The 21,975-nt window shown below is 41.9% G+C and overlaps 1 protein-coding gene across 2 annotated transcripts in view; it reads left to right on the top strand.

Moving 5' to 3' along the window:
- PAPSS2 (3'-phosphoadenosine 5'-phosphosulfate synthase 2) overlaps window positions 1-21,975 on the top strand; it is a 109,558-nt gene that overhangs the window by 51,266 nt on the left and 36,317 nt on the right. For both annotated transcript variants that reach the window (XM_086379240.1, XM_086379239.1), the window contains exons 2-4: window positions 14,522-14,639; window positions 18,622-18,857; window positions 21,785-21,923. In XM_086379240.1, coding sequence (XP_086235366.1) covers window positions 14,522-14,639; window positions 18,622-18,857; window positions 21,785-21,923 — 493 coding nt within the window. The remainder of the gene's footprint in view (window positions 1-14,521; window positions 14,640-18,621; window positions 18,858-21,784; window positions 21,924-21,975) is intronic.

Here is a 21,975-nt window from a genome sequence, read left to right on the forward strand (position 1 = left end):
AATTCCTGAATATTCAGGAATTGATAAAGGTCAGAGGATTCACGACAGATCCAATACGGCACACAGGAAGCCTCCTGTTAAATGCTTCCTGACAATTCCCCCCATTTTATTATATTTGTAAAAAAGGTCCTGACCAATTGAGTTTGTTTAGTATTAACCAACCTTATAGAAAGGCAATGATAAACAACAAATATAATTACCAAGACAATCACCAAAGTTACAGTTCCAGACCCGAGGCAGTGGGTAATACTTTGAAACCATCCTCGTGGGTCTAGCCCAGACAATTGATCAGCTAGTTGTTCAGCTAAAGTTTCCAAATTAATGGAAGAGGGCAGACATTTAGAAAAAGTTTCAAAGATTTCCTTTTGCAGTAATTGTACATTCAAAGAGGCATCATCATGTATATTTTGTAAATGAAATTTGATTTGTTTCCAGTTGTAGGCACTATGGTTGAAATGAACAGGAGTAACACAAAATTGAGTAGAATTCCAATTGCATTTTAGTATCACTTGGTTTTGCAAATCTATTAATTGATCTCCAACCCCTTTGCTGGCTGTTTTTAGTTCCTGTATTTCCTCTTGAATAACCTCATCTACCTGAGCCTGAGTAGCCCACATATTATGAGCATCTTCAGTCCAATTTTGGATAAAATTATGCGTTTGAATTGAGGTATGTAAAGCAGGGCCGGCGACAGCAGCAGTGGGGCAAATAGCTATTAACCCTAAAATGCCAAGGATCAGCCATCCAACAAATCGTTTAGATCATTGGAGCAGTTGAGTAAGTAGTCTGGAAGCAAGTCCAGCCATGGGACCTTCTTCCCAGGGTCGTTGGAGATGTATTGGTAACCACAAATTACATCGAGATCGAAGATTCAAAAGGGAATCATTTCTTGAAGAAATAGAGGAGTTAAGACAAGTATATATTCTGCAATTAACACAAGTTACAGAACGTAAAGTCTTATTAAATTGTAAATTTCCTATGGCTATAACAAAAGGAAGTGGGACACAGGCCTGTATAAAATATGATTGCTTATAGCAAAAGAAATAGTTACTGTGACTACGACTGGTCCCTGTGAAATGTCCGGTCCAAGTTCCAAGTTCTTCAGTGCTCACAGCAAGTTTCCAAATGTCCCATTGTTCAGGCCCACTCTGTTTATCGAGGACGATCCTAGGACGAGGTGGGGCTAATCCACTGTCAAGCCACCCAAGAAGTCCTTTGTCATGGTAATGCTCCATCGAAGTGTCATTAATTTTCCATGCCATGAGTAGCATAGTCACACACAGTGCTGTTAACATCTTCTGAGCACTTAGATAACCACATACCATGGGGTCCCCAATCAACAATTGTACGATTAGCCACAAACATTTGGCTTGACATTTGTCCCAACAAACAGGAGTATATGGAAAGTTCTTATAAGTAAATCCTTTGCATAATGTTCTTTGTTCTTTCCCTAACTGTTTCCCTAAAGCCTCTGCAGTATAAACATGGTTCACAGACAAGGAAAGGGCAGTAAATAATCCAAGCAACGTCCAAAAATCCTTTTTGGGAGGCAGGGTGAAAGCCCAAGTTTGTCGGCTAACGTTTATGCATAATTCTGCTGGGCCCTGGCAAAAAGGAAGGACCTCATAACCTTGAGAAATATTAATTAGTTTTCCTTCTTCTTCAGCCTGTGACGGCCCTTTAATGCTCCAGAGAGAAGGCGTATGTATAGAGTCATTAGTTGAAACGATTGGTCCTCTCTCAGTCCATTCGACCACCTGTTGTAAAGGGGGGTTAGGTATGTAAGCCCAGTAAGTGTGATTAATTAGAGCTCAAATGAGGGAGGTACAGGCTAGGAGACTGAGCATGGCCAGGAGAATGTATTCAGGACTCTGAGGTACTCCCTGTTGAGAGACCAAATAATCAGCTCAATTAGTAAGGGTTTTTATTTGTCCCCAAGTGGGGAGATCATAGGGTTGATGCCACCAAGGGCGGTGCTTCCTAGAGATCTTTAGAGCCGCCATGTCCCGTATTGGAATTTCTTCCTCCTGGGATATTTGTTGTTTCATCTCTATTTTGAAGGCCGAGGGCCCCCTTGGGTTGAATCTTCCAAAGAGGAAGCCATGCGAGTTCAGTGGATCCATCTGGGAAAATACAAGCATACCCCTTTCCCTGTAAGATTAGTTTCCCAGATTTCCACTGTTTCTTTAACCCGGCCTGGTACCAAATGGGCAGAGGAAGAGAAGTGTCCTTCAATTCCTCGAAATGCTTTTCTGCTCTTGTTAAAATATCTCCCTGTGGTAAGTTAAAAAAGTTTAAAACAAATAAAGCTGTATTAACAATAGTTATAGGTTTAGAAAATATCTTATGTTGGAATCTAGTAAAGTCTGCTTTAGATAAGGAAGACAGTAGTGTTCCTGTGTATTCCCCCTTTTTAAATTTCTTATTTGCAACTCAGTGTGTGATGTGCTTGTTCGACTATGCCTAGTGCCTGTGGATTATAAGGAATACCTGTAATACGTTTACTAAAAAGATCGCAAAAATTGTTTAAATGTCTAGAAATACAGGCGGGCCCATTGTCTGTTTTTATAGAGCCAGGAGCTCCCATTACAGCAAACAAGGTAATAAATGAGTTATAACATGTTGTGTAGCCTCACCGTGAAGAGGTGGGGCCCAAACAAAAGAATTAGTGTCGATACAGACACGCAAGAGAGAAGAGGGAGAAAGTTCAGGGCAATGCTTTACATCCATTTGCCATAGTTCATTAGGTTGCAAACCGCGAGGATTAATACCTTGTGCCATGGGTCGAAGATGAATGGGTCTACAGTAGAGCAATTACTGGTAATTTCTTTAGCCTGGTGGTATGGGATTATCCATAGCTGGTGTAGGGAGCCAGAATTGTTACACATCAGAGCATGCTGTTCCTCTGGAGTAGCAAAGGAAACCAGTTTATCAGCCTGCTCATTGCCATGAGTCGTGGGGCTGGGAAGGCAAGAATGTGCTCAAATATGTGTAATATAAATGGGAGAATTGTGGTTTCTAACAGCAGATTGTAGTTTGAAAAAGAGTTGTTGAATAATAGGTTGATTGGAATTTATGGTGGAGGTTTCTATATTTTTTAATACAAAACCTGAATATATAGAATCAGAGACTACATTAATGAGGTAAGGACGTAGGCAAATAACTTGAATAAGAGCATATAATTCATTTTGTTGAGCAGAATGAAATTTAGTATAGAAGACTTTATATTCCTTAAGAGACCAGAATGAAGCTTTGGCGTTTTTAGTCCCATCTATATAAAAAAACCTCAGCTTGTGGTATAGGCTATGAGCTGATAATGTGAGAAATAATAAATTCAGTATTTCTGAAGCAATCCTGTAGGTTACCAGAAGGCTAATGAAATGAAATTTCTCAAAAAAATTCCAGAAATGCTATTTGGAAGTTGGTAGAAGTTTGTAGGAGAAGTTGATGGCACCCCACTCCAGTACTCTTGCCTGGAAAATCCCATGGATGGAGGAGCCTGGTAGGTTGAAGTCCATGGGGTCGCTAAGAGTGAGACACGACTGAGCAACTTCACTTTCACTTTTCACTTTCATGCATTGGAGAAGGAAATGGCAAGCCACTCCAGTGTTCTTGCCTGGAGAATCCCAGGGACGGGGGAGCCTGGTGGGCTGCAGTCTATGGGGTCGCACAGAGTCGGACACGACTGAAGCGACTTAGCAGTAGCAGCAGCACCATTACAATTTTATGAGGATCAGAGCCAATTAGAGTTTTAGTCCTATTTCTTCCATTGATGATGATTACAGCAATTAAATCAAGGTAGGGTGACTTTATTTCCCTAAAACGTATAGATCCATTCAACTGGGTGTTCTTGTTCGGCAAGAAGTCCTGTGGGGGAATGAAGAGAGGGGAGTATAAATAATTCTAGAGGCAAATCTAGTTTGATGCGAGTAAGAAATTGTTTTTGTAATTTATTTTGCACTAAATAGAGTTCCTCTCGTGCCTCTTGAGAAAGTGAACGAGGGCTATTTAAATAGGATCTCCTTTTAAAGTATTAAATAGGTTATTCAGTTGATAATTAGCAATGCCTAAAGAAGATCTAATCCAGTTTATATCACCTAAGAGCTTTTGAAAATCCTTTAAGGTTGAAAGTTTATCAGTACAGATCTGAGTTAGTTGGGGAGTAATATGTTGTCTATTAACAACGAACCCCAAGTAATGGTAAGGTGTAGAGGTTTGAATTTTTTCAGGGGCAATGATTAATCCAGTTTTCTAAGCATAGTTGAGCTATATCAAACATGTGTTGAGTTTCTAAGAGAGATGGAGCCGAAAACAGTATATCATCCATATAGTGAATACCAAGAAAGTGAGGGAATTGCTTTCTCACAGGCTCAAGGGCTTTGGCTACGTAGTACAGACACGTGGTGGGAGAGTTCGTCATCCCTTGTGGCAGTACAGTCCACTGGCACCGTTTATGAGGTCCGATACGATTCGGATAAGGGAGAGAGAAAGCGAATCTCTCTCGGTCTAAAGGGTGTAAAGGTGTATTTAGAAAGCAATCTTGTAAATCAATAATGATAATATGCCAATTTTGAGGAATAGTGGTAGGTGCTGGGATTCCTGGTTGTAATGCACCCATAGGTTTCATAGATGTATTAACTTTTCTAAGGTCTGTTAGGAGATGCCATTTGTTAGACTTCTTTTTTATAACAAAAATAGGAGAGTTTCAAGGAGAACAAGATTCCTGAGTATGCTTTAATTCTAGTTGTGTATCTTTAAGTTACTTCAATTCAGTTCAGTTCAGTCGCTCAGTAAGTTCCTTAGCTGCCTGTAATTTCTCTTTTGAGGGGCCACTGCTCTGTCCAAATAGGCTCGTCATTCTTCCAAGTTATTTTAATAATTGTATTGTTTGTTAAATGAGCAGTGGCCCCTAGGAAAAATGTGAAACATATATCTGAGTTTGCCATTGCATAATTCCCTTCCTATTAGATTAAGGGGTGCATCTATCACAGAAGATCTTAATGTTGCAGGTTGGTCTTCTGGTCCCTCAAATGGATAAATTTGAGTACTCTGATAAACCTCCTGTACTTTGGTTTGAGAAGTCCCTGCAATTTGGAAAGAAATTTTGTGTACAGGCCAAGATTTGGACCATAAATGTTTGGAAATAATAGTAATATCAGATCCAGTGTCGAGGAGACCAGAAAATCTTTTACCATTAATTTTGATATTTATAGTCAGTCAGCAAATTCAGATACTAATGATGTCCAAAAGGACTGTTTCTGATCTATACTGCCCAATCCGCCCGTCCGTACATCATTAGAGGAGTTAATGGAAATGTTAGGTAAAAGAAGTAATTGAGCAATTCTATCCCCCTGATTGAATTGCCATAAAATCTGAGATGACATCATAATTTGAATTTCTCCTTTATAATCTGAATCAATTACTCCATGGTGAACAATAATTCCTTTAGAAGTCAAGCTAGGTCGGCCAAGTAAAAGACCAAGGGTTTGTGGGGGCAGGGGTCCAAACAGTCCGGTAGGTATTCTAGAGGGGACTGCTTGAGGGTAAAGGAGAAAGTCACTTAGGGCTGGTGTACCCACTGCAGCGCTGACGGATGTTGAGGATTTGAGGGAGAAGATGGAATTTGCCCCTGGTTTTTGTTGAAGGGAGCCTGGGGGGGGTCCCCTGCTTGGAGTTTCCCGGAATAGGTTTCCCTTCAATGTAAAATTTAGATTTACAAGCTTTGGCCCAATGCATTATCTATGGCAGGGAGGGAAGATTTTTGGAGTTTTTTTTTATTAGTTTCCATTGGGCAGTCCCTTTTAAAATGGTTCTTATCTCCACATGTAAAGCATCCTTCATTTCCCTTTCTTAAGGCAGCAACCATTGTTTCAGCTAGCATTTGCATCTTTTGAGTTTCTGATCCTAGATTGCGACAAGCCTTCTAATAATCAATAATAGTCCCTGTCACACGAATTGGAGCTATCTAGCCTTTTGACATTCCTGATTTTCATTTTCATAAGCAAATAATTTATCTAGTTGCCTTTTGGCTTCTTCTCCAATTACAGTACAGGAAATAGCAGTTTGTAATCTAGCTAAAAAATCAGCATACGTTTCATTAGGTCCTTGCTATATTTTAGTGCAGCTACCTGTAGGCTCCCCTTGAGGAGCAATTCGATCCCAAGCTTCAAGGTCCACTGTTTTTAATTGTCCATGTAACAAAGGAGGGCACTGTATTTGAGCTTCTATAGTGTCAAATTGTCCTGTACCAGTTAGCATCTCAAAAATAATTTGATTTTGGGGAGCGCCAGCTCGAGCATTTCTGTTAGCATGATCTCTGGCTATATCATGAAACCACATTATCCACTGAAGATATTCTCCTGGTTTAAGGAAAGCTTTTATTAAAGTTCACCAATCATGGGGAATAAAATTTCCAATAGAGGATGTTATAGAATTTAGAAGTGCTTTAGTAAAAGGTGAATGTGGGCCATACATAGTTATAGCTTTTTAAATTTGTTACATGCGAACAAGATTAATACACTCATATTGAGGTATTATGTGCCCTTGAGCATCAGGTTTTCTAAAAACTGGAAAGGCAGAGAGACCATCGTCTTCAGAGACTTGTGATTGCAAGGCCAGCAATTCAGAGAGCCTCTGTTGTTAAGGAGAGTGAGTAGATAGCAAATTCTTACAATTAAGAGTATGTGGTAATAACGTATTATTGTTATTCAGAAAGGTGGTGTGGTAATAACGTATTATTGTTACTCAGAAAGGTGGTGTCAGTTTTAATGTCAAAAGTTGTCTTAGGGGAGTCGTTGCCAGAATCATTAGGTTCTAGCAAAGGAGAGACTTTGGGATTTGTGCCCGCTGGCAGGGGAGGAGCACTTGGAGCAACAGGGCAGGACTTGTAGGAAAATTCTGAAATATTTTATGTTGTTCTAATTGGGCCTTTTGTAAGGTTTCATCATCTAATTCATATTCATGTAGTAAGTGTTCTGCCTGTTGCTGAATATCAGGAGGGCTAGAATTACCTTGAAATGGCAAAATCACAGCTTTAATGAGAGCCCATAGGGGCCAGAAATCTATCGGAATATTTTTTCCCTGTCTGGCGGCTCATTCAACATTCTCTTTGACCCAGTGCCAAATTTCTAAATCAAAACTACCTTCATCAGGGAACCAAGGGTTACATTCAAGAGGCTTGTCTGAAGGCAAGCCTCTATTTGCTGGCGCGAAACTAAAGTTCCTGAACTTTAAGTGATGAAGTAAAGTAGAAAAGTGATGGGGCTTTCCAGCCTTTTTACCCATGTCTTAGTACTTGCCGACCTCAATAGGCCCTTGGAGTCACTCCGTCCGAATCTGCCACATGTACCAGGCCCCTGTTCTGGGCGCCACTTGTTGAGGTCCTTTAATGGACAGGAACCTGGTGGTCTGGAGTTGACGATAAGAAAGTAAGAGAGAGAGAGAGAAAGACGCTGATATTCCTTAGTTTACGCAGAAAACCAATAAAGCCCTTGACACGGGGCTTGCACTGCTTCACGTAGGCACCAGGGGCCCTCTCGAGGGGGTGAAGGCACAGTGCGCCTTCTTGAGAGGGTCTTAGAAGCCCAGGCAAGAAAGTGAGCTCAGCAGGCTTCTGCACTCCAAAGAGTTAGCCTGAGAGAGAGAGAGAGAGAAAGAAAGAAAGACACTGGGTCCCAAGCTCTGATGGAGCAAAGGTGTTTTCTTCAACATAGTGTGGGTATATATACTGTCTTACAAGGTAGCTATTTTCAGCAAAGATAAAAATCAGAAGTCCAGACTTACAAATTATCAACAAAACATAAGGCAATCCATAACAAAGAGAGAGGGTTGTAAATAATCACTTTTACCATACGGTTCATAAAAAGGAAGAGAGTCCTAAATAGTTACTTATCACTGAATGGAAAAACTAATGAAGGAAATACATGCATTCCTCAGCCCAAGAGCGGTTTGCCAACTCCTCTTAATTCCTGAATATTCAGGAATTGATAAGGGTCAGAGGATTCATGACGGATCCAATACAGCACACAGGAAGCCTCCTGTTAAATGCTTCCTGACAATTCCCCCCATTTTATTATATTTGTAAAAAAGGTCCTGACCAATTGAGTTTGTTTAGTATTAACCAACCTTATAGAAAGGCAATGATAAACAACAAATATAATTACCAAGACAATCACCAAAGTTACAGTTCCAGACCCGAGGCAGTGGGTAATACTTTGAAACCATCCTCGTGGGTCTAGCCCAGACAATTGATCAGCTAGTTGTTCAGCTAAAGTTTCCAAATTAATGGAAGAGGGCAGACATTTAGAAAAAGTTTCAAAGATTTCCTTTTGCAGTAATTGTACATTCAAAGAGGCATCATCATGTATATTTTGTAAATGAAATTTGATTTGTTTCCAGTTGTAGGCACTATGGTTGAAATGAACAGGAGTAACACAAAATTGAGTAGAATTCCAATTGCATTTTAGTATCACTTGGTTTTGCAAATCTATTAATTGATCTCCGACCCCTTTGCTGGCTGTTTTTAGTTCCTGTATTTCCTCTTGAATAACCTCATCTACCTGAGCCTGAGTAGCCCATATATTATGAGCATCTTCAGTCCAATTTTGGATAAAATTATGTGTTTGAATCGAGGTATGTAAAGCAGGGCCGGCGACAGCAGCAGTGGTGCAAATAGCTATTAACCCTAAAATGCCAAGGATCAGCCATCCAACAAATCGTTTCGATCGTTGGAGCAGTTGAGTAAGTAGTCTGGAAGCAAGTCCAGCCATGGGACCTTCTTCCCAGGGTCGTTGGAGATGTATTGGTAACCACAAATTACATCGAGATCGAAGAATCAAAAGGGAATCATTTCTTGAAGAAATAGAGGAGTTAAGACAAGTATATATTCTGCAATTAACACAAGTTACAGAACGTAAAGTCTTATTAAATTGTAAATTTCCTATGGCTATAACAAAAGGAAGTGGGACACAGGCCTGTATAAAATATGATTGCTTATAGCAAAAGAAATAGTTACTGTGACTACGACTGGTCCCTGTGAAATGTCCGGTCCAAGTTCCAAGTTCTTCAGTGCTCACAGCAAGTTTCCAAATGTCCCATTGTTCAGGCCCACTCTGTTTATCGAGGACGATCCTAGGACGAGGTGGGGCTAATCCACTGTCAAGCCACCCAAGAAGTCCTTTGTCATGGTAATGCTCCATCGAAGTGTCATTAATTTTCCATGCCATGAGTAGCATAGTCACACACAGTGCTGTTAACATCTTCTGAGCACTTAGATAACCACATACCATGGGGTCCCCAATCAACAATTGTATTGGCCACAAACATTTGGCTTGACATTTGTCCCAACAAACAGGAGTATATGGAAAGTTCTTATAAGTAAACCCTTTACATAATGTTCTTTGTTCTTTCCCTAACTGTTTCCCTAAAGTCTCAGTAGTATAAACATGGTTCACAGACAAGGAAAGGGCAGTAAATAATCCAAGCAACATCCAAAAATCCTTTTTGGGAGGCAGGGCGAAAGCCCGTTTTTCGGCTAACATTTATGCATAATTCTGGTGGGCCCATGCACAAAGGAAGGACCTCATAACCTAGAGAAATATTAATTAGTTTTCCTTCTTCTTCAGCCTGTGAGGGCCCTTTAATGCTCCAAGGAGAAGGCATATGTATAGAGTCATTAGTTGAAACGATTGGTCCTTTCTCCGTCAATTTGACCACCTGTTGTAGAGGGGTGTTAGGTATGTAAGCCCAGTAAGTGTGATTAGTTAGAGCTCGAACAGGGGAGGTACAGGCCAGGAGACTGAGCATGGCCAGGAGAATGTATTCAGGACTCTGAGGCATTCCCTGTTGAGAGACCAAATTTTCAGCTCGATTAGTAAGGGTTTTTATTTGTCCCCAAGTGGGGAGATCATAGGGTTGATGCTGCCAAGGGCGGTGCTTCCTGGAGATCTTTAGAGCCGCCATGGCCCGTATTGGAATTTCTTCCTCCTGGGATATTTGTTGTTTCATCTCTATTTTGAAGGCCAGGGCCCCCCTTGGGTCGAATCTTCCGAAGAGGAAGCCATTCGAGTTCGGTGGATCCTTCTGGGGAAATACAAGCATACCCCTTTCCCTGTAAGATTAGTTTCCCAGATTTCCACTGTTTCTTTAACCTGTCTTGGTACCAAAAGGGCAGAGGAAGAGAAGTGTCCTTCAATGCCTCGAAATGTTTGTCTGCTCTTGTTAAGATATCTCCCTGTGGTAAGTTAAAAAAATTTAAAACAAAAAAAGCTGTATTAAAAATACTCACAGGTTTAGAAAATATCTTATGTTGGAATCTAGTAAAGTCTGCTTTATATAAGGAAGACAGTAGTGTTCCTGTGTATTCCCCCTTTTAAATTTTTTTTATTTGCAACTCAGTGTGTGACGTGCTCATTCGACTATGCCTTGTGCCTGTGGATTATAAGGAATACCTATAATATGTTTAATGAAAAAAGATTGTAAAAATTGTTTAAAGTGTCTAGAAATATAGGCGGGCCCATTGTCTGTTTTTATAGAACCAGGAGCTCCCATTACAGCAAACAAGCTAATAAGTGAGTTATAACATGTTGTGTAGCCTCACCGTGAAGAGGTGGGGCCCAAACAAAAGAATTAGTGTCGATACAGACACGCAAGAGAGAAGAGGGAGAAAGTTCAGGGCAATGCTTTACATCCATTTGCCATAGTTCATTAGGTTGCAAACCGCGAGGATTAATACCTTGTGCCATGGGTCAAAGATGAATGGGTCTACAGTAGAGCAATTACTGGTAATTTCTTTAGCCTGGTGGTATGGGATTTTCCCTAGCTGGTGTAGGGAGCCAGAATTGTTACACATCAGAGCATGCTGTTCCTCTGGAGTAGCAAAGGAAACCAGTTTATCAGCCTGCTCATTGCCATGAGTCGTGGGGCTGGGAAGGCAAGAATGTGCTCAAATATGTGTAATATAAATGGGAGAATTGTGGTTTCTAACAGCAGATTGTAGTTTGAAAAAGAGTTGTTGAATAATAGGTTGATTGGAATTTATGGTGGAGGTTTCTATATTTTTTAATACAAAACCTGAATATATAGAATCAGAGACTACATTAATGAGGTAAGGATGTAGGCAAATAACTTGAATAAGAGCATATAATTCATTTTGTTGAGCAGAATGAAATTTAGTATAGAAGACTTTATATTCCTTAAGAGACCAGAATGAAGCTTTGGCGTTTTTAGTCCCATCTATATAAAAAAACCTCAGCTTGTGGTATAGGCTATGAGCTGATAATGTGAGAAATAATAAATTCAGCATTTCTGAAGCAATTCTGTAGGTTACCAGAAGGCTAATGAAATGAAATTTCTCAAAAATATTCCAGAAATGCTATTTGGAAATTGGTAGAAGTTTGTAGGAGAAGTTGATGGCACCCCACTCCAGTACTCTTGCCTGGAAAATCCCATGGACGGAGGAGCCTGGTAGGCTGCAGTCCATGGGGTGGCTAAGAGTCGGACACTTTCACTTTTCACTTTCATGCATTGGAGAAGGAAATGGCAAGCCACTCCAGTGTTCTTGCCTGGAGAATCCCAGGGACGGGGGAGCCTGGTGGACTGCAGTCTATGGGGTCGCACAGAGTTGGACACAACTGAAGCGACTTAGCAGTAGCAGCAGCACCATTACAATTTTATGAGGATCAGAGCCAATTAGAGTTTTAGTCCTATTTCTTCCATTGATGATGATTACAGCAATTAAATCAAGGTAGGGTGTAAGTGACTTTATTTCCCTAAAATGTATAGATCCATTCAACTGGGTGTTCTTTTGGGGAAGAAGTCCTGTGGGAGAATGAAGAGAGGGGAGTATAAATAATTCTAGAGGCAAATCTAGTTTGATGCGAGTAAGAAATTGTTTTTGTAATTTATTTTGCACTAAATAGAGTTCCTCTCGTGCCTCTTGAGAAAGTGAACGAGGGCTATTTAAATCAGGATCTCCTTTTAAAGTATTAAATAGGTTATTCTGTTGATAATTAGCAATGCCTAAAGAAGATCTAATCCAGTTTATATCACCTAAGAGCTTTTGAAAATCATTTAAGGTTGAAAGTTTATCAGTACAGATCTGAGTTAGCTGGGGAGTAATACGTTGTCTATTAACAACAAACCCCAAGTAATGATAAGGTGTAGAGGTTTGAATTTTTTCAGGGGCAATGATTGATCCAGAGTTTTTTAAGCATAGTTGAGCTATATCAAACATGTGTTGAGTTTCTAAGATAGATGGAGCCGAAAACAATATATCATCCATATAGTGAATACCAAGAAAGTGAGGAAATTGCTTTCTCACAGGCTCAAGGGCTTTGGCTACGTAGTACAGACAGGTGGTGGGAGAGTTCGTCATCCCTTGTGGCAGTACAGTCCACTGGCACCGTTTATGAGGTCCGATACGATTCGGATAAGGGAGAGAGAAAGCGAATCTCTCTCGGTCTAAAGGGTGTAAAGGTGTATTTAGAAAGCAATCTTGTAAATCAATAATGATAATATGCCAATTTTGAGGAATAGTGGTAGGTGCTGGGATTCCTGGTTGTAATGCACCCATAGGTTTCATAGATGCATTAACTTTTCTAAGGTCTGTTAGGAGACGCCATTTGTTAGACTTCTTTTTTATAACAAAAATAGGAGAGTTCCAAGGAGAACAAGATTCCTGAGTATGCTTTAATTCTAGTTGTGTATCTATAAGTTCCTTAGCCGCCCGTAATTTACAAATTATCAAGGAAACATAAGGCAATCCATATCAAAGAGAGAGGGTTGTAAATAATCACTTTTACCATATGGTTCATAAAAAGGAGGAGGGTCGTAAATAGTTACTTATCACTGTATGGAAGAACTAACGAAGGAAATGCATGCATTCCTCAGCCCTAAGAGCGGTTTGCCAACTCCTCTTAATTCCTGAATATTCAGGAATTGATAAGGGACAGAGGATTCATGACAGTTCCAATACAGCACACAGGAAGCCTCCTATAAATGCTTCCTGACTTATGCCATTATAAAGGATGAGTTTTGGTTAGCAAGACTATGTACTCTATTATTTTATTGTATGTATACATATGCCAGCAAATTTGGAAAACTCAGCAGTTGCCACAGGACTGGAAAAGGTCAGTTTTTATTCCAATCCCAAAGAAAGGCAATGCCAAAGAATGCTCAAACTACTGCACAATCACACTCATCTCACACGCTAGTAAAGTAGTGCTCAAAATTCTCCAAGCCAGGCTTCAGCAATACATGAACCGTGAACTTCCTGATGTTCAAGCTGGTTTTAGAAAAGGCAGAGGAACCAGAGATCAAATTGCCAACATCCGCTGGATCATGGAAAAAGCAAGAGAATTCCAGAAAAACATCTCTTTCTGCTTTATTGACTATGCCAAAGCCTTTGACTGTGTGGATCACAATAAACTGTGGAAAATTCTGAAAGAGATGGGAATACCACACCACCTGACCTGCCTCTTGAGAAATCTGTATGCAGGTCAGGAAGCAACAGTTAGAACTGGACATGGAACAACAGACTGGTTCCAAATAGGAAAAGGAATACGTCAAGGCTGTGTATTGTCACCCTGCTTATTTAACTTATATGCAGAGTACACCATGAGAAACGCTAGACTGAAAGAAACACAAGCTGGAATCAAGAATGCCGGGAGAAATATCAATAACCTCAGATATGCAGATGACACCACCCTTATGGCAGAAAGTGAAGAGGAACTAAAAAGCCTCTTGGTGAAAGTGAAAGTGGAGAGTGAAAAAGTTGGCTTAAAGCTCAACATTCAGAAAATGAAGATCTTGACATCCGGTCCCATCACTTCATGGGAAATAGATGGGGAAACAGTGGAAACAGTGTCACACTTTATTTTTCTGGGCTCCAAAATCACTGCAGATGGTGACTGCAGCCATGAAATTAAAAGACGCTTACTCCTTGGAAGGAAAGTTATGACCAATCTAGATAGCATATTCAAAAGCAGGGACATTACTTTGCTAACAAAGGTTCATCTAGTCAAGGCTATGGTTTTCCCAGTGGTCATGTATGGATGTGAGAGTTGGACTGTGAAGAAAGCTGAGCGCCAAAGAATTGATGCTTTTGAACTGTGGTGTTGGAGAAAACTCTTGAGAGTCCCTTGGGCTGCAAGGAGATCCAACCAGTCCATTCTGAAGGAGGTCAGCCCTGGGTATTCTTTGGAAGGACTGATGCTAAAGCTGAAACTCCAGTACTTTGGCCACCTCATGGGAAGAGTTGACTCATTGGAAAAGACTGATGCTGGGAGGGATTGGGGGCAGGAGGAGAAGGGGACGACAGAGGATGAGATGGCTGGATGGCATCACTGACTCGATGGACGTGAGTCTGAGTGAACTCCGGGAGTTGGGGATGGACAGGGAGGTGTGGCGTGCTGCGATTCATGGGGTCACAAAGAGTCGGACACGACCGAGAGACTGAACTGAACTGATACATATGAGATTTATTATTTTATTTTCAAATATTGTTCTTTTTCTTGTTTTGTAGGAGAACCAGCAGAAATCCACCAATGTTGTGTATCAGGCCCATCACGTGAGCAGGAATAAGAGAGGGCAGGTGGTTGGAACACGGGGTGGTTTCCGAGGATGTACCGTATGGCTGACAGGTATGCTGTGCTGAGATTTAAATGTATTTTATTTTGACTAAAAATTGGTGGTAACACACAATTTTAAGGAAAATAATGTGACACATTTTATGTGTCACATATACATATTCAATGTGTATTTTAACATTAGAAGGAGGCTGAGAGCTGTAGTAGCAAGCTTGGGTGTCATTCCTAATTCTACCCATCTGTGAGAAATAGGACTTATGTTAGGTCATAGAATGTCTCTAGTTCTCTGTTTCCACCTCTTTGACAAGAAAGGATGGACAAGTTGATTATGACATTCCCTTTCAGCTCTAAGGAATTCTGTAATCCTCAATTTCATGCCTAAGCACATTTCAGTTCAGTTCAGTTGCTCAGTCATGTCCAACTCTTTGTGACCCCATGAACCACAGCACGCCAGGCCTCCCTTTGTCCATCACCAACTCCCAGAGTTTACCCAGACTCATGTCCATTGAGTCAGTGATGCCATCCAACCATCTCATCCTCTGTCATCCCTTTCTCCTGCCTTCAATCTTTCCCAGCATCAGGGCCTTTTCAAATAAGTCAGCTCTTTGAATCAGGTAGCCAAAATATTAGAGTTTCAGCTTCAATATCAATCCTTCCAATGAACACCCAGGACTGATTTCCTTTAGGATGGACTGGTTGGATCTCCTTGCAGTCCAAGGGATTCTCAAGAGTCCTCTTCAACACCACAGTTCAAAAGCATCAATTCTTCAGTGCTCAGCTTTATTTATAGTCCAACTCTCACATCCATACATGACTACTGGAAAAACCATAGGCTTGACTAGACAGACCTTTGTTGACAAAGTAATATCTCTTCTTTTTAATATGCTATCTAGGTTGGTCATAACTTTCCTTCCAAGGAGTAAGCGTCTTTTAATTTTATGGCTGCAATCACCATCTGCAGTGATTTTGGAGCCCAAAAAAACAAAGTCAGCCACTGTTTCCACTGTTTTCCCATCTATTTGCCATGAAGTAATGGAACCAGATGCCATGATCTTAGTTTTCTGAATGTTGAGTTTTAAGCCAACTTTTTCACTCTCCTCTTTCACTTTCATCAAGAGGCTCTTTAGTTCTTCTTCACTTTCTGCCATAAAAGTGGTGTCATCTGCATATCTGAGGTCATTGGTATTTCTCGCAGCAATCTTGATTCCAGCTTGTGCTTCTTCCAGTCCAGCGTTTCTCATGATGTACTCTGCATAGAAGTTAAATAAGCAGAGTGACAATACACAGCCTTGACATACTCCTTTTCCTATTTGGAACCAGTCTGTTGTTCCATGTCCACTAGCAGTTAAAAATGAGGCTTTCCTAATTGACATCAAGCTTTGGCTGTCCATTAGAGATGTTCTTTATTCTTTTCAGATGTTTTAACATTCTAGGAAGATATTTTTCTTATTAAAAATATTAAAATCCAGGCAAGAAGAAAAACTCTATGTTTTCTATGTAGCTGAGGATGGTCGCTTTTGTATAATAATAACTCATTCCCACCTAAGTAACCAAATGAATCTTCTTTTACTTGTGTTTTTATAACCCCAGAATGTCAAAGCTAAGGGTTAGTGACAGAACTGGAATTAGTCCGGGGTGTTACCTATATTTTCTGAGTATAGGTAGAGGAAGCTGATGCCTGGAAATGCAGGTCTGAGATAGGCTGTACTCAAAAGAAAAAAAAAAAAAAAAAAAAACCATGTTCATTTTGTAGACGTAATATTTCACATCGAGATTAGCTTAGATGCAAAGATATTTTTGTCCAGGTTATGAAATCAACTTATGTGTTACTGTCTGCTCACAAATGTGGATTTATTCTAACCTGAAGATAATTCTAAAAAACACAGCAAGCAAGGATCTGCCTTGCATCTTTTCTTGCCCTTCTGAGTCTTCCTGTTTCTGTCTAAAGCAGCTTCATTCTTCTTTTTCAAGTTATTTCCTAGTGCCTGCAGCACTCGTCCTTGGTTTCCTGGTTTTGTCCATCCCTGGAACAGCAACTTTTCCCACTTTCCAGGGTGAGGCTACACAGTGGGCGCGGAGCCTGCTTTGTTCCAGAAGGCAGGTTAACTGGTCTCAATGCCTGATATTTCCCCAGGTTCCCTCTAAGAGATGTGTTGTGCAGCAGTGGATAAAATGGCTACACTCCAGACGTTTCCCTCTTGCAATGTGTTTGCCTTCGTGTGTTCATTTAAATTTTGAATCAAAACATATAAGGACTTCCCTGGGGGTCCAGTGGCTAAGACTTGGTGTTCCCAGTGCAAGGGGCCTGGGTTCCACTCCTAGTCAGGGAACTAGATCCCACATGCCGCAAGTGAGTTCTCATGCCACATCTAAAGGAAGATTGAAGATTGCACGTGCCGCAACTAAGACCTGGCACAGCCAAATAAATAATAAATATTTTTTAAAAAACCATATACACAGAGTCCATTTTTCCTAATTTGAAACACCCTTGAAAAGAAAAAAAAAGAACTAGTGGAAGAGAAAAACAAAATCTCATCCATCTTTTCTTAACTTTCAAAAAGTCTTGTCCTCATTTATTTTTTATTCTCAAATTACAGATGTTGGATGCTGACCAGGCAAATCAGGAGAAACCAGATTCTTCAAATCTAGGGAATTGAAGTTGGGCCTCAGCTTCACCTACATTAGTTGTGTGATTTGGGATCAAGCTTGCTAAGCCTCCTATTTGTAAAATGAGAATGAAGATAGTACCTCCTCATAGAGGTATAGGTAGAACTGAATGAAATAATGGCACCCCACTCCAGTACTCTTGCCTGGAAAATTCCATGGACGGAGGAGCCTGGTGGGCTGCAGTCCATGGGGTCGCTAAGAGTTGGACACGACTGAGCAACTTCCCTTTCACTTTTCACTTTCATGCATTGGAGAAGGAAATGGCAACCCACTCCAGCGTTCTTGCCTGGAGAATCCCAGAGACGGGGGAGCCTGATGGGCTGCCGTCTATGGGGTCGCACAGAGTCGGACACGACTGAAGCGACTTAGCAGCAGCAGCAGAATGAAATAAAACATGTATGTGCTTAGCAGAGGTCCTGGTCCCTAGTAAAGCTCTCAGTAAATATCACTGGTGTTACTTCAATGTATTAAAATAAATATTCCAATGATCTATATTAATACAGTTAACTGTATTTGGAAATTTCTACTATTTCTCTCATTTTCTGATACAAAAGAATGTACCAGAGACTCAGGAATCTCATTTCTCCTGTCCTACAACTGCACATGTTTTAAGAGGAATTTATCACATTGCATGCTAAGTCACTTCAGTCGTGTTGCACACTTTGCAACCCTATGGATGGTAGCCCACCAGGTTTCTCTGTCTGTGGGATTCTCCAGGCGATAATCTGGAGTGAGTTACCATATCCTCCTCCAGAGGAGGGGACGGGAGAGGAGGGGCAGGACGGGCTGGGGGTATGGCTTAGGTGATCAGCTGACCCTCTTAGCAGTGCTGTGTGTGGGGAGCATGCCACAATACCCTGCTTTTGCTCCCAGGCACCTCAGAAATGACACTTGGTTTGTGGGGTTTTGTATCTTTTTCTTTATGATTTGCTCCAACTATGCCAGGGTGTAGTGACTTTGAGTTCCTTAGTATCTGTTTGTATCTCTTTGTATCTGTTGCTTCAGGAGACCTTTGTTGAGGTGCAAGCTCTCTAGTAAAGGGTCCCAGGTCCCAGCCTGTCTCAAAAGCAGAATCCCCGGGGACTGTATGGAGCTTGCCAAGGTCTCCCTATTGACAAACCTCTTCTGCTTTGAAAGGCTATAATCCTAATAAAGGACAAATAGCTATTTCAAGATTTGAAAGAAATGCTAGTACTTAACTTTCAGTAAGTTTCACTTTTTCTAGATTTGAATGGTTTGGATTTGAGGTCAATCAAATGATTGTCATGAGGGTTTTAATTACTCTTGAATTAGGTAAAACTGAGAATCAATCACAATTTATCATCTTAAACAGAGACATCTCCAGTCTTGTCTTGACTGTTCTCAACAGGTCTCTCTGGTGCTGGAAAAACAACGATCAGTTTTGCTCTGGAAGAGTATCTCGTCTCCCACGCCATCCCTTGCTACTCCCTCGATGGGGACAACATCCGTCACGGCCTCAACAAAAACCTTGGATTCTCTACTTGGGACAGAGAAGAAAATATCCGCCGGATTGCAGAGGTGGCCAAGCTGTTTGCCGACGCTGGTCTGGTCTGCATTACCAGCTTCATTTCTCCTTTTGCAAAGGTAAAATGACTTGGCAACATGCAAGATTCCCACACACAGCACCAGAGCTCTCCAACTGCCAGGATGAGGAGCTGGCAGAGGGGAACAACAGAGAATGTCATACTTTGTATCCCCCACCCTCCCTCACCGCTCACTTGCTCCCTCATTTCCTCTCTTTAATATTGGTTATATAAAGAGAGTCCCTTCATTTCCAGATGCCAGGGCACCAGTTGACATAAACCCTTCCACTTTCACAATGGTAAGTACACTTGGCCAGAGTTGAAAGGAAGAAAAAGTTAAACAAGAAAACTCCTAAAGCTCAGTAATTTTTATTTCTCCAAAAAGTCAGAGGGTTTGCCTGACTACAGAAAACAGCAGTTCATTGACAAGGCATCAGGTTTTCTGTGTTTAATGTTGAAATCAACAAGGTGGAGTATCACTTCTCTTGTTTTAAAGCACAGGATTGCTGTGAGCTACAAATAAGACACAATGACTTTCAACATATCCTTCGAATGAAATACCGTCATTATGCCAGCCCTGTCTTTTGGTTGGGATTCTTTTCCGTGTTTTTTTTTTTCTTTTTTCTTTTTAAAGTCCTTGGGAGAGTTGTTTACTAGAGTGAAACTTCTCTAAAGGGCTAATTTCCTACCACCTATGCAGAGCTCAAACCCTAGTGTTATCTTAAGGCCATGGAAGACCAGAGTACAGTGTTTGTGATGAATTTCATTGTGAAACCCCTTCTTACTTAATTTTTTCAATATTCATTTATTTGGCTACGTCAGGTCTTAGTTATCCTACACGGTATCTTTGTTGTAGCATGTGGGCTTCTCTAGTTGTGGTGTGTGGGCTTCTCTAGTTGTGGTGTGTGGGCTTCTCTAGTTGTGGTGTGTGGGCTCTCTAGTTGTGGTGTGTGGACTCTCTAGTTGTGGTGTTTGGGCTCTCTAGTTGTGGTGTGTTGACTCTCTAGTTGTGGTGTGTGGGCTTCTCTAGTTGTGGTGTGTGGGCTCTCTAGTTGTGGTGTGTGGACTCTCTAGTTGTGGTGTGTGGGCTCTCTAGTTGTGGTGAGTGGACTTCTCTAGTTGTGGTGTGTGGGCTCTCTAGTTGTGGTGTGTGGACTCTCTAGTTGTGGTGTGTGGGCTCTCTAGTTGTGGTGTGTGGACTTCTCTAGTTGTGGAGTGTGGACTTCTCTAGTTGTGGAGTGTGGACTTCTCTAGTTGTGGTGTGTGGACTTCTCTAGTTGTGGTGTGCGGACTCTCTAGTTGTGGTGTGTGGGCTCTCTAGTTGTGGTGTGTGGACTCTCTAGTTGTGGTGTGTGGGCTCTCTAAGTGTGGTGTGTGGACTTCTCTAGTTGTGGAGTGTGGACTTCTCTAGTTGTGGAGTGTGGACTTCTCTAGTTGTGGTGTGTGGACTTCTCTAGGTGTGGTGTGTGGACTTCTCTAGTTGTGGAGTGTGGGCTCTCTAGGTGTGGTGTGTGGACTTCTCTAGTTGTGGAGTGTGGGCTCTCTAGTTGTGGTGTGTGGGCTCTCTAGTTGTGGTGTGTGGACTTCTCTAGTTGTGGTGAGTGGACTTCTCTAGTTGTGGTGTGTGGACTCTCTAGTTGTGGTGTGTGGGCTCTCTAGTTGTGGTGTGTGGGCTCTCTAGTTGTGGTGTGTGGGCTCTCTAGTTGTGGTGTGTGGACTCTCTAGTTGTGGTGTGTGGGCTCTCTAGTTGTGGTGTGTGGACTTCTCTAGTTGTGGTGTGTGGGCTCTCTAGTTGTGGTGTGTGGGCTCTCTAGTTGTGGTGTGTGGGCTCTCTAGTTGTGGTGTGTGGGCTCTCTAGTTGTGGTGTGTGGACTCTCTAGTTGTGGTGTGTGGGCTCTCTAGTTGTGGTGTGTGGACTTCTCTAGTTGTGGTGTGTGGACTTCTCTAGGTGTGGTGTGTGGACTTCTCTAGGTGTGGTGTGTGGACTTCTCTAGGTGTGGTGTGTGGGCTCTCTAGCTGTGGTGTGTGGGCTCTCTAGTTGTGATGTGTGGGCTCTCTAGTTGTGGTGTGTGGACTCTCTAGTTGTGGTGTGTGGACTCTCTAGTTGTGGTGTGTGGGCTCTCTAGTTGTGGTGTGTGGGCTCTCTAGTTGTGGTGTGTGGACTCTCTAGTTGTGGTGTGTGGGCTCTCTAGTTGTGGTGAGTGGACTTCTCTAGTTGTGGTGTGTGGACTTCTCTGGTTGTGGTGTGTTGGCTCTCTAGTTGTGGTGTGTTGACTCTCTAGTTGTGGTGAGTGGACTTCTCTAGTTGTGGTGAGTGGACTTCTCTAGTTGTGGTGTGTGGACTTCTCTAGTTGTGGTGTGTGGAGTTCTCTAGTTGTGGTGTGTGGGCTCTCTAGTTGTGGTGTGTGGACTCTCTAGTTGTGGTGTGTGGACTCTCTAGTTGTGGTGTGTGGACTCTCTAGTTGTGGTGTGTTGGCTCTCTAGTTGTGGTGTGTGGGCTCTCTAGTTGTGGTGTGTGGACTCTCTAGTTGTGGTGTGTGGGCTCTCTAGTTGTGGTGAGTGGACTTCTCTAGTTGTGGTGTGTGGACTTCTCTAGTTGTGGTGTGTGGGCTCTCTAGTTGTGGTGTGTGGGCTCTCTAGTAGTGGTATGTGGGCTCTCTAGTTGTGGTGTTTGGGCTCTCTAGTTGTGGTGTGTGGACTCTCTAGTTGTGGTGTGTGGACTTCTCTAGTTGTGGTGTGTGGGCTCTCTAGTTGTGGTGTGTGGACTTCTGTAGTTGTGGTGAGTGGACTTCTCTAGTTGTGGTGTGTGGGCTCTCTAGTCGGGGTGTGTGGGCTCTCTAGTTGTGGTGCTTAGTAGTTGCAGCATACGGGATCTTAGTTCCCCAGCCAGGGGTCAACCTGTGTCCCCTGCATCGGAATGCAAATTCTTAGCCTTTGGAACACCAGGAAGTCCCTTTTCTCACATTCTTACATGTAATTTTTTCCCAGGATCGTGAGAACGCCCGCAAAATCCATGAATCCTCAGGACTGCCCTTCTTTGAGATATTTGTAGATGCTCCTCTAAACATTTGTGAAAGGAGAGATGTAAAAGGCCTCTACAAACGGGCCCGAGCTGGGGAGATCAAAGGTAAGACGGCCAGCTCAGTAGCCCCTTTGCCACTTACTTATGCCACCAATTC

Source organism: Bos grunniens, chromosome 26 (genome assembly GCF_055505025.1).
Source record: "Bos grunniens cultivar Pamir isolate PY7600 chromosome 26, Bosgru_T2T1.0, whole genome shotgun sequence".
Classification (NCBI taxonomy): domain Eukaryota; kingdom Metazoa; phylum Chordata; class Mammalia; order Artiodactyla; family Bovidae; genus Bos; species Bos grunniens.